This window comes from Plasmodium gallinaceum (genome assembly GCF_900005855.1).
Source record: "Plasmodium gallinaceum strain 8A genome assembly, contig: PGAL8A_v1_62, whole genome shotgun sequence".
NCBI classification, from domain to species: Eukaryota; Apicomplexa; class Aconoidasida; order Haemosporida; family Plasmodiidae; genus Plasmodium; species Plasmodium gallinaceum.
In genome coordinates this window covers 452,003-464,924 of record NW_021628221.1, presented here as the reverse complement: position 1 = coordinate 464,924, position 12,922 = coordinate 452,003, and the positions used below count along the sequence as shown (strand labels likewise).

The 12,922-nt window shown below is 16.6% G+C and overlaps 4 protein-coding genes across 4 annotated transcripts; 2 read left to right on the top strand and 2 right to left on the bottom strand.

Annotated features, from left to right (window-relative positions):
• Positions 1-285: 285 nt before the first annotated feature.
• PGAL8A_00104700 (conserved Plasmodium protein, unknown function) lies at positions 286-1,824 on the top strand (the record flags this gene model as incomplete). The annotated part of the gene is made up of 6 exons (XM_028673165.1): positions 286-519; positions 635-827; positions 1,015-1,177; positions 1,281-1,404; positions 1,499-1,573; positions 1,720-1,824. 6 exons carry the CDS (start codon positions 286-288, stop codon positions 1,822-1,824), a joined length of 894 nt encoding a protein of 297 aa, XP_028526163.1.
• A 279-nt stretch (positions 1,825-2,103) lies between these two features.
• Positions 2,104-2,700, bottom strand: PGAL8A_00104600 (conserved Plasmodium protein, unknown function; the record flags this gene model as incomplete). The annotated part of the gene is made up of 1 exon (XM_028673154.1): positions 2,104-2,700. One exon carries the CDS (start codon positions 2,698-2,700, stop codon positions 2,104-2,106), a length of 597 nt encoding a protein of 198 aa, XP_028526162.1.
• A 552-nt stretch (positions 2,701-3,252) lies between these two features.
• PGAL8A_00104500 (mitochondrial carrier protein, putative) lies at positions 3,253-5,056 on the top strand (the record flags this gene model as incomplete). Its single annotated transcript, XM_028673143.1, has 9 exons — positions 3,253-3,268; positions 3,394-3,589; positions 3,699-3,853; positions 3,951-4,018; positions 4,120-4,203; positions 4,295-4,366; positions 4,463-4,587; positions 4,735-4,789; positions 4,904-5,056. 9 exons carry the CDS (start codon positions 3,253-3,255, stop codon positions 5,054-5,056), a joined length of 924 nt encoding a protein of 307 aa, XP_028526161.1.
• A 1,287-nt stretch (positions 5,057-6,343) lies between these two features.
• Positions 6,344-12,544, bottom strand: PGAL8A_00104400 (conserved Plasmodium protein, unknown function; the record flags this gene model as incomplete). The annotated part of the gene is made up of 1 exon (XM_028673132.1): positions 6,344-12,544. The coding sequence occupies one exon, from the start codon at positions 12,542-12,544 to the stop codon at positions 6,344-6,346; it is 6,201 nt and encodes a 2,066-aa protein (XP_028526160.1).
• Positions 12,545-12,922: the final 378 nt, after the last annotated feature.

Genomic DNA, 12,922 nt, shown 5'->3' with positions numbered 1-12,922 from the left:
TTATATATATATATATATACAATATTCTTATAAGAAATATATAAAGATGTACTTTTATGATTTAATATATACATTATATATATGTGCATACATTTTTTTTTTTTTTGTTTGATATATAAATTTTTTAATTTATAAACATATTTTTTAATTTGGTATAATTTTATTTTTTATAAAATGTTTATATTTTTTTTTTTTTTTTTTTTAAGATTGTTATAAAAACGTAATAATATAAAAAAAAAAAAAAAAAAAAAAAAAAAAACTTTTTACAAAATAATGTAATAAAAAATGCTTTCAAATATTAAACACTGCAAATGCTTGAATTTACAAAAAATTTTAAAACATACAAATATAAAAAATAAATATTTTATATATTTTAGCTTTTGTAATGTATATAATGAAAAAAATATAAACTATTTTGATTATGATGAAGATTTAAAATTACTAAAAAGACTTCAAAATAATGAAATTGATGATATTTTAAATATAAATGATGAAAGAAATATTTTAAAAATTAAAAAGGTACAAGAAATTTTACATATTTACTTTTATTCAGAATAATAATAAAATATCTAAATATTCTTTATTTTTAATTAGTATATATATATATATACTTATGTAATTTTTTATTAACTAGAAATATTTAAAATTGTTAAAAGTGTATCATCCTGATGTCTACATGAAGGAAAAAAATGAAAAAAGAAAGAAAAATAAAGAAGAAATTTTTCTTCAGATATATAAAAAATATAAAAGTATAAATGAAAAATACCAAAACACTTATGATACAGATATAAATGATGAATCTATTTATGAAAATGAAGAAGAAAAAAGTAATAATAATAAAAAAAAAAATATATATATATATATATAAACTACATTCTTCATATCAATATATATATTTTTTTAGATCTTTTATTAATTTATTATTATAAATTATTTGTTTTATAATTTAATTATTATTTTAATTTCTTTTTATTCATATATTATTCCTTATTAATATATTTTATTTCTATAAAGGTGAGAGATTAGAAAAATACAAAAGATATTCAGAAGGAAAAAGGAATGATGTAAACCATAAGTATTTAGAAATTTATATTTTAATAGGCATTTTATCAACATTTTGTGTAGTTTTTTTAATATGTATTTATTTACCTTTTAATATAGATAATTACAAAGAAGAGTATAAAATAAAAAGAATAAAAGAACAATTTAAAAAAAAATAATAATATACATTTTCATGTTAGTTTATAAAAGTATTATAACTTTTTTTTTTTTTTTTTTAGATTTCATGATAGTTCTGAAAATAATAAAGTTGAAATTCTTTCTTGCTTTTATAATCCTGCTATGAAACGATATGAATATTTTTCAGATAATTTTTTGCCACCTCATCCATATCAATTATATCATGTAAAATGAATAAAGAAAAAAAAAAAAAACAGAAAATAATTTTAATTAAAAATTTAAAAATTTTTATTTTTTTTTTTATTTTTTTTTTTTGAAGTTTTATAAAAATATGTTCCCTAATTTATCTTTAGACGAAGACATTTTAAAGCTGAAATACTTTGAAGTTGTAAAGGTAATAAAAATAATAATTAATAAAAAAAAAAAAAAAAATTACGAAAAAACTATTTATTATATATATTTCCTTATTTATATTTTATATGGCAACTTTTTTAAATAATAAAATGAATTTTTTTTTTTTTTTTTTTCTTGTGGGATCAGTTACCAAAAAATCGTGCAAAGAAAGCCAGGCTTTTATACGACAAGAAAAGAAACGAACTTATTTTTTTAAAAAAAAAAAAAAAAATACAATTAAAAAAAGAATAAAGCATAAATACTTATATATAAAGTAATAAAAGTCAAGAATAAAAAAAAAAAAAATAAAAGTTAAAAAAATTAAATTCTTTAAGAATTATATGTAGCGGTTAATAATTACCTATTTTTATAAATGATGACTTAATACATAAACATAAGTATATTTTAAATAAAAAAAAAAAAAAAGAAAAAATTTGCATAAAATAAATGATATTTTATTTGTATCATATCTAGCATATATATTTAAAACCATTTATTAATTTCTCGTTATTAATTCACCATTAATTTTTTTTATTTTTTTCCATTTAAATTTATTCCATCTTCTTCACTTTCTTCTTCGTTTTCCTCTTCATTTTCTTCTTCATTTTCATCTTCGTTTTCCTCTTCATTTTCTTCTTCACTTTCTTCTTCATTTTCTTCTTCATTTTCTTCTTCATTTTCTTCTTCATTTTCTTCTTCATTTTCTTCCTCATTTTCTTCTTCATTTTCTTCTTCATTTTCATCAGATACCTTTTCGTTTGTGTTGTTTTCATTTTCATAGTTATCTAAATTATTTACATCCATTTTATTTTCATTAGTTTCATTTTCATTTGTTTCATATTCGTTTTCATTAGATTCAGCTTCGTTTGTTTCTACTTCACTTATTTCTTCTTCTATTTTATTTGTATTTTCATTATTCGAATTATATAAGCATTCATCATTTTTTTCAGTTTTTGCTTTTTTTTTCTTTGTTGTTTCTTTTGAATACTTTACTTCTTTATCAGTTGTATTATTTACATTTAAATTATTATCATAATCTCTTATAATTAAATTTGGAATTTTAGCTTGGTATTTTTCTCCTACATTTATTTTGCCATCAACTTTTGACATATATTTTCTTTTTGCCATTTTTCTTTTTAAAATAATAAAACAAAAATTTCAAATAAAAATAAAATATAAAGGTATAAAGATATTTTATAAAATATATTTAATTTTTTATTTATAATCAAAAGAAAAAATTTAATCAAAATATAAAAGGAAAGTTTTGATTCAGAATAAAATTATATAAAATAAAAAAAAAAAAAAAATCATAAAAAATTTCTCATTAAAATTTTTTTTTTTTTCTTTTTTATTTTAAATATATATAAATTTTTATTTCATAATTTTTATATATATATATATATATAGTTTAAAAAAAAAAACTGTATATTCATTTATTAAATTTTTTCGAATCAAAAAACAATTCAAGAAATAAATAAAAAAAAAAAATTGTCATTTCTTTATAACATGCTTTAAATTTTTTGTTGACTTATTTTAAATATGATAAAAGTTAATCGATTTTAAATTTTATTTAATAAAACAACTATACTTAATTAAAAAAAAGAAAAAAAAATTGAAACATGTTTTAAAGCGCTATAATTATTTTTGTGCATCTTTTAAGCTCCTTTTTATGTTTATATAATGAAAGATAATGAAGGTATGTATAAACATAAAATTTTAAAATGTAATTTATTTAAAATATAAAAAGTTAAATTATATAAAGATAAAAATATATATTATTAATTTTAATTTCTTTAAATTACGATGAAAAAATAAATTTAGATAATATTTTACAAACTTTTTTGGGGTCTACCTTTGCTTCCACTATAAGTAGAACTTTATTATATCCGTTAGACACAGTTAAAACAAATAAGCAAGTTCATATTAATAATTACAAAACTGATCAAAATTTTAATAAAAATTTTTTTTTTTCATTTATTAAAAAATTTGGTTATAAAGGATTATATAAAGGTTTTTTGTATGCATAATATTTCTTAATAGAAAAAAGTTTAATTACTATAATTACATTAATATATGTATAATTTGTATATTTATTTTTTTTTTTTTTTTTTTAAATAATTTTTTAGTTTTTCATCTTTGACAACCATTCCAGCAACAAGTTTATACTTTTGTTCTTTTGAATATTTAAAATTAAAAAGAACTAATTTCAAAAAAAAATATACAGAAAAATATGGAGATGAAAATACTGACTATTTAAATTTCTTCGATTATTTTTCTTTAGGTATTCTAATTTCAAGAATGTTCTTTTAAATGATTATTAGAATATATATGGATATATATTTAATTATTTATTTTATTCCCCTTTTTTTTTTTCATAGGTTTATTAGCTGAAGCTATATCATGTATTATATTTGTTCCAATAGATGTTGTTAAAGAAAGGATGCAAGTATTAAAATACATCAATAAAAAAAAAAAAAAAAATGAAGAAAGGAATTATGAGATATTTAACATTAATATTTTAAAAATTTTTTTCTTTTATTTTTTAAGGCACAAAAATATTTAGAATTAAAAGAATATAATAAATCTTACTATTTAATAAAGGATCTAATTAATAAAGAAGGATTATTTAGAGTAATCTTTATATTCTTTAAGTTCAATTTTTTTTAAATTTATTCCTTTTTCTTTCTGTACCTATATTTCTTTTTCTTTTATAAATTTTTAGTTGTATAGAGGATACAGTTCTACATGCTTGACTTATGGTTTGTTTGGTGGATCTTTTTTCTTTTTTCAAAATGTAAAATATTTAATTGATAAAAATGAAAAAGTAAAAATTATGTTGAATTATAACTTTTTTTTTAATAATTTTATTTTTTAAATATTAATTCATTAGATTGGGAATAAACTGATGAAGAAATTAAACATAGAATCATCAAATTTTAATATATTTCAATTAAACCTTATTTGTTCATTTTTATCTGGTTTAATAACATCTCCCCTTGATATAGTTAGAATAAGGTTTTTTTATTTATATATTTTTCACTTTTAATACTTTACATTGGTTATTTGTTCCTTTTTTTAATTTATTTTTTCTATTGTTTTTGTAATATTTCATGTTCATATACAACTGTTCATTTTTTTTTTATAATATATTTTTATTTATAGGTTTCAAATTCAAGAAAAAAATAAAACATTGTTCTATTACAATAATTCCTTTGACGTAAGAGAAAAAAAAAAAAAAAAAAAATTCATATAAATATATATACATTAAATACAAATAATATTTAATTTTCACATAATATTGATTTTAATTTTTTCTGGCATCTTATAATAGGGAATAAACAAGTTGTTGAAAGAAGGAAACATTTTCAATTTATTTAAAGGAAATTTATATAGATGTAGTTTAGTCTGCCTTAGTATGTCAATAAATGTAACTATTATTGAAATGTTTAAAAAAATTATCAATTCAAATACAAATAAAATATAAAATATTAATTTTTCATGAGGGTAAAAATATTTTCATTTAATAACTTTTAATTAACTTTCTAGTTTTCTTTACTTGGGGATGTTTTTTTTTTTTTTTTTTTTTTTTTTTTTTAAACCTCTTTATTACATTTTTAAACCATAAATTTTAATTTTGTTATGAATTAACTATATTANAAAAAAAATACATTTAACTTCTTATAGGTTGTATATTTATTTTGTATATATATATATAATAACAGGAGAAACAAACATAATTTTATTAAGAATGGTGTGCATAAATACATATTTATGTTTACATAAGATTAAAAATTATTAATTTTTTTTTTTTTTTTTTTTTTTTTTTTTTCTAAACCTCTTTATTACATTTTTAAACCATAAATTTTAATTTTGTTATGAATTAACTATATTATTCACTTTTATATTATATTAATACCTTTTTATGGCTACATGCATATATATATATAATGTTTTTATTATATTTCTAAAAAAAATAGTAATGAGTACGAAAAAAAAAAAAAAAAAAAAAAAAAAAAAAAAAAAAAAAAAAAAAAAAAATTAATAATTTTTAATCTTATGTAAACATAAATATGTATTTATGCACACCATTCTTAATAAAATTATGTTTGTTTCTCCTGTTATTATATATATATATACAAAATAAATATACAACCTATAAGAAGTTAAATGTATTTTTTTTTTTTTTTTTTTTTTATTAAATATACTTATATATACGTTCATTCTTTAGAGTTTTTTTCAGTTTAATTATATGTTGATAAAATTCTTAAATTATTTAAAGTTCTTCAATATGTAATATGATTTTTTATATTATCTTTTTTAATTCAATTTTTTTTTTTCTTTTTATGAAACATGTTTAGTTTTTTTCATATAATATACATATATATATATACTACTTTATATTTTCAAAATTTTCTAAAAAATTTATGAATGAAAAATGTAATATCTTAACCTTTTAATTCTTTTTAATTTTATGTAATTTTATTCATATATTATGTATATTTCATTAACTTTTAATAAATAATATATTACAATTTCTTAATATGTTTTTATGAAAATAACTATATCTATATCTATCTATCTATATATATATATATATATATATATATATATATATATATATATATATATATATATATATATATATATATATAAATTCATTTATTTATTCCTTAAGTTTTAATATTATTTTATTTCACTTATACAATTAATATATATATATGGATAATTTACATATTTTATTATTCACATTTTGTTATAACTCATAAAAGATTCATAATTTCTTAATATTCGCTTTTTCACACAAATCTATCAATGAATTATTAAATTTCTTTTCTAATTCTTTTTGAAAACTAAAAATGTTTATATCATTTTTATCACATTCATTTTTTTTATTGTCATCAGATATAAAATTTAATTGATTACTTAATGCTTCTGCATACTTTAAATTAATGTCATTTAATGCATTTTTATTATAAGCATATAAATTTTCATCATTTAATAATTTTTTAAAATTATTATTAGTTGAAACATTCAATTCGTTTATATTATTGCTATTTTTATATTTGTCATTATTTATTTTTTGATTATTTAAAACATTCTTATTTTTATTCATGTTAATCAATGATAATAAATTGGAAGCATTATCATTATAAGAATTATTTTTTTTTAAGAAATTTTCTGTATTTATTAAAGGATTATATTCTAATAAATTTTTTTCATTAACTTTTACATTGGATATATTATTATTTATCATTAATAATTTATTCATATTTGTTATATTGTTTGCATCTTTGTTCACTTCTCTTTCATTATTGATGGATTTTAAATTATTTAATTCTTTTGTTAATTTATTTAAATTTGCAGAATTATTCATATTTGAAATTTTCCCATTTATGGATGGATTAGAATGCAAAATGTTATCACTTCCGTTATTTATATAATTTGTTATGTTCCCATTTATATATTTATTTTGTGATATATTATTCTTCATATTATTAAAATTCGAATCTAAATTGTTATTTAATGAACTATTTAATTGATTAATATTAGCTGAATTATTCATTGGGTTAGTAATATCTGTAGAATTATTAATTTTATTTGAATTAACAGTATTACTTATATTAGTTGCATTCACTGAATTGTTCTTTATTTTATTTGTTTTAATTATGTTATGAATTTTATTCATCTTCATAGGGTTACTTAATTGATTATTATTATTCAATGAATTGTTTATTTTATTTGTGTTTACTGAATTACAATATAAAGGATTTGCGTTAATTGAATTTAATTTATTATTATTATTATTGCTATTATTAGTAGTAGTAATAGTACTATTACTAGTAATACTATTAGTAGTATTATTACTATTATTATTATTATTAGTAGTAGTAGTAGTAGTAGTATTAGTATTATTAGTATTAGTAGTTGTAGTATTATTACTATTATTATTATTATTACTATTATTAGTAGTAGTATTATTAGTATTAGTAGTTGTAGTATTATTACTATTATTATTATTATTACTATTATTAGTAGTAGTATTATTAGTATTAGTAGTTGTAGTATTATTAGTATTAGTTGTAGTTGCATTATTATTATTATTATTATTATTATTATTATTATTATTATTGCTACTACTAATATTATTATTATTATTATTACTATTATTATTATTACTTACAATAAAATCTTGATGAGGAGTTATTACATTCATTTTTTGATTATTATGAATAATATTAGAAATATTTTTTAACTCTTCGGATAAGGAAGAATTATTTTTTGAAAACGTCATATCCCAATAATTTTTAAATTCTTCATACAAAATGTTTTGATCCACTTTAGTAGTATTAATATTTTTTGAGTTAGTTAAATTGAAATCATCTTTAAAACAATTCAAATTTGTTAGCATATTATCTAACTTTTCATAACATTTTAATATTTTGTTATATATATCCGAAGGTATATATTTACATATACTTTGATTTAATATCAATTCTTCTAATAATAAAGAAGTATTTAGTATATCTACTTTATATTTATCAAAAATATTTTTTAATTCAATTAATTTGAATTCTCTATTGTTTTTATTATCTAATTCATTTTTCATCATATTCTGATTAAAGATAGAAATAGCATTTTCATTCGTTATATTTCTATTATTATTTTCTATACAAAATGATGAATTATTATCATTTAAATTTTTTGTTATAGATCCCATAAAATTATTTAATTCTAATTCTCTATTATTTACATCTAAGTTTAGTTTTTGTATTCTTAAATTTTTTAATGAGTTTTTATTAATTAAATTATTCATGTTATTATTACTAGTATTTGGATTTTTAGAAATTTGGTTGTTATTACTTTTAATACCTGCAATATCAATACTATTATTTAAATTGTTTTTGCAATCATTATTATTTAAAATATTCACATTATTTTTATTAAAAATTATATCTTTTGTATCATTTAATTCGTTCATATTACTAGACTCCACTTTTTTTTTATTTTCAATTATTCCATTATTATTAATATTATTTATATGTATATTATCAACAGAATTGTTATTATTTTCACTATTTATTTTTGTTGGTAAAAATGCATCATTTTTATTTATTTGCTTATTATTTCTATTTATCTGATTAAAATTAGAATTATTCATATATGAACTATTATTAATAGAAAATAAAGAATTATGTTCTAACGTTGAAGTAACATTATTATTATTATTATTGTTTATATTCATATTTTTATCATTATTAATATTAGTATTTTTCGAAAGATTGGGATTTGTATAATTCATTTTATCAAAACCACCAACATTTTTACTCAATTCATTAAGATTATTCTTTATTTTCATATGTGAATATACTGACATATTTTTATTTGATCTTATATTACTATCTATTTTATTATCATCCATACGTAAATTATTATTTTCATTATAACCACGAGGATTTTTTTTTTTTTCATTAAAAGCATTTATTAATAATTCGTAAATGTTTACATTATTTTCTTTGTTAGATGTGGAATTATTACTTTCTATATCAACAGTTTTATTTAAATTATCTTTAATATTATTGACATTCATAACTTTATTCTCAATATTTGAATACATTATATTTTCTAAATTTTTTAAATGATCATTCATAATATAGTTACCATTGTTATTATTTTTATTCATTTCTATACTTTTCAAAAAATTAAAATCTGTTCTTTTTTCTAATACGTCAAGATCATTCATATCTAATACTTTTAAATTTAATTTTTTATAATCATTAATTGCATTATATTGATTTTTGTTTATTTCATTATTTTTTTTCAGATAAATGTTATTTTCATTGAAATATTCATCTTTATTTAAATTTATATTTATAGTATTATTATTATTATTATCTACATTACAAATTTTATTAATATTCTCATTTGATAATGATTTTACTGATTTTATATCGTATATATCATATGAATTATTATTTTGTATATTCAAATTATTATCAATATTATTTTCATATAATAAATTATTTATATCAATATTTTTATTAACATTATTAACTGCTTTCATTCCATTAACTATATTCCCATTGTCTATATCTTTATTTAACAATGGAACATAATTATTTATTATATTATTTTTTCCTGTATTTTCATTATTTATATAATTATTTCTTTTATATATATTATTCATTTTAGAATTTTTATTTATTGTATCATTCATATTTACAGAATATATTCTATTTCTATATGTATTGTTATCAATATCATTATTATTATTATTATTATCATTATTGTTAGACATATTTTTCTTTTTATTATCTTCTATTTTATTTTTGTTGCTTTCATAATTATTTATATTTTCATTTAATCTATTATTATTATTATTATTATTGATATTATTTTTTTTTTTTATTTTTGAATCAAGAAAACTTTCATCATTACAGTTACCATTAAAAATATCATTTACTTTTTGATTATTTAAATCATTGTTTATATTATTTTTATCATTTACTAAATTATTATCATTATTAACATGTTTTATTTCATTTATTTTATTGTTTTTTTCATTATCACTACTACTATTAAAATCAGTCTTCTTTTTTACATTGTTAACTGTTACATTTTTTTTTTCTTTTATTTGATTAATATTATTAAAGTTTTTATTTTTACCATCATTATCTATTTGTTTATCTGACAAAAATATTGTATTTTTATTTTTTTCCATAGTTCTGTTCATATTCTGTTCATTTTTCATGTTTACTTTTTTTTTATCTATATCAGTATTATTATTTTTTTTTTCATCCATATCACAATTTAATTCGTCTTTTGTATTTTGTAAATATTTAGAATATTTTTCTTTAATAAATTGTTGAAAAAATAATTTATTAAAATCAAATTTAATATTTTTATCTGTCTTATTATTAATTAATAAATCAATGATATAACTATGTTCATCTTGTATATATTTATTTATTTGATTAACAGTAACACATAATGGAAGAATAAAATTAATATCTTGTTCATATAAATATTCAAAAAAAGAATAAATATTTGAAGAAGAAGTTAAATATAAAACTTCTGTAAAAATTGTTTTTTTACTTTTTTTAACGTCTGTTTTATTAATTTCTTTTTTATTGTTTTCAATAATTATTTCTTTGTTACTAATTTTAAAAATATATGTAGACCACAAAATAGAAAATTGAATCATTTGTAATGTCTCGTGAGATATATCATAATATTCATTTGCTAATTTAATTTGTTCATCAGTTAAGAAAGAGGATTTTAAAAAATTTTTTTTTTTTTCCTTAAAATTTTTTGGAACACTTAAAAATTCAATAATACCTAATTCAGATAGTTTATCCCATATATTTAATTTTAAATTTACCATCTTTTGCCTAATTATCTCACTTTTTTGACATACTATTTTTAATTCATTAGCTACGTAGCTACACATTAAGCATATAAAAGAATCATTAAAAGTATAATTTTTATCTTTATTTTTATCATTATTATTTTTTAATAATTTATTATTATATAAATAAAGTAATCCTGGAAAACTAAATGGCAAAAATGCTTTATCCTTCCATAATTCTTTCATATCTAGAACTGCACTACAATCTAATATAATATATAGAGGCAAACTATTTACATTATTAATTAAATTCATCTTATCTTTATTATAAATATCAGATTCTATATTTGCATTGGTATTTAAACTATTATTTGCATCCTCCTTATTGTTAATATTATTCTTATTATTATTATTATTATTATTTTTTTTTTTTTTTTTCTTTTTTTTATTTTTATTATTACTTTCTTCATTATTATTAACTATTTTATTAACAAAAGAATCATCCGAATTAATTAAATTATTCTCATTATTTTTTATACCTTTTCCAGTATCTTCAAAAACTTTCATCTCCTTAAAATTATAATCATCATCTTCTTCCACTTCATCATCTTCTTCTTCATCATCTTCTTCCACTTCATCATCTTCTTCTTCATCATCATCTTCTTCTTCATCATCATCTTCTTCTTCGTCATCTTCTTCATCATTATTATTATCATCATCTTCATCAGCTTCTTCCTCCTCTTCTTCATTGGCTTCTTCTTCTATGTAATTTTTATTTGTTATTTTATTATCATTTTTCATTTTTTCTTCTACATTTTTTTTTTCTAAATTATTTTCTATCTTCTCATTAGCATCAGCAGGGGAAAATTCTTTTTTTTCCTCTTTTATTTTTCCATTTGTTAAATTTTCTTTTTGATGTATAAACATATAAACGTGCATAATTGGAGTATTTCTAATCGTAGCATTCAAACATTTATATGGGCAACATCTTTTATCACTTTTTAAAGCAGAACATATAATTAAGTTACTTTTGTATCCTCTTTTTTTTTTTGCAAATTCCTCAACTTCTTTTAATAATTCTTTAGGATTTTGAATACAATTATATTCTAATCTTATCCATACCGGTATTTGAATATGTTTATATGGATTCTGATATTTATCATATCTAGGATAGACATAATTACTATCTCTTTTCGCTTGAACAAAACTTAATAATAACTCTTTGCATGTATTGTCTTGTATAAAATTATGAGATAAATGCAATTCTTCCATTGGAATTTTTTGAATATAAACTAACTGTTTAATTAATGATACACCATCATCTTTTATGCTGTTTTTGTATATTTTTAAAATGTTTATACCTATATTTTCATTGTAATTTAATACATATTTTAATAATGTTTTTAATCCTAAACATGTTATATGATTTTCACTAAGATCAATATTTAAGCAGTAATAAGTATTATACACTATTTTTATTATTTTTTTTAGTATTTTTACTAGTTCTAAAATATGACTATCATATAAAGATTTATTATTTAAAGAAATATCTAAATATCGTAATTGTTTCTTCCCTTTATTACTTTTAAAGGTAAGTTTCTTACTTTCTCTTATATATGACTCCATTTTTTTTTTTTTTTTTTCTTTTATTTCTTTAAATTACGTCATGTATTTAAAATATTACATTTATATTTTTATTTTTGTTTTCATTTATGTTTCATTTATTTTATTTTTTTTTTTTTTTTTTTTTTTTTTTTTTTTTTTTTTAAATAAAAAAAAAAAAATAAAAAAAAAAAAAATAATTTAAAATAATCTTTTTTCTTTATATATATATATAATTTCTATTCCTTTAAAAAGTATCCTGCAAGGTTTACTCTTTGATAATAACATTATATTAGGCACACTTATTTATTTGTTCATAAAATTATATTATTCAATATATCATTTGCATAATAATAGTAAAAAAAAAAAAAAAAAAAAAAAAAAAAAAAAAAAAAAAAAAAA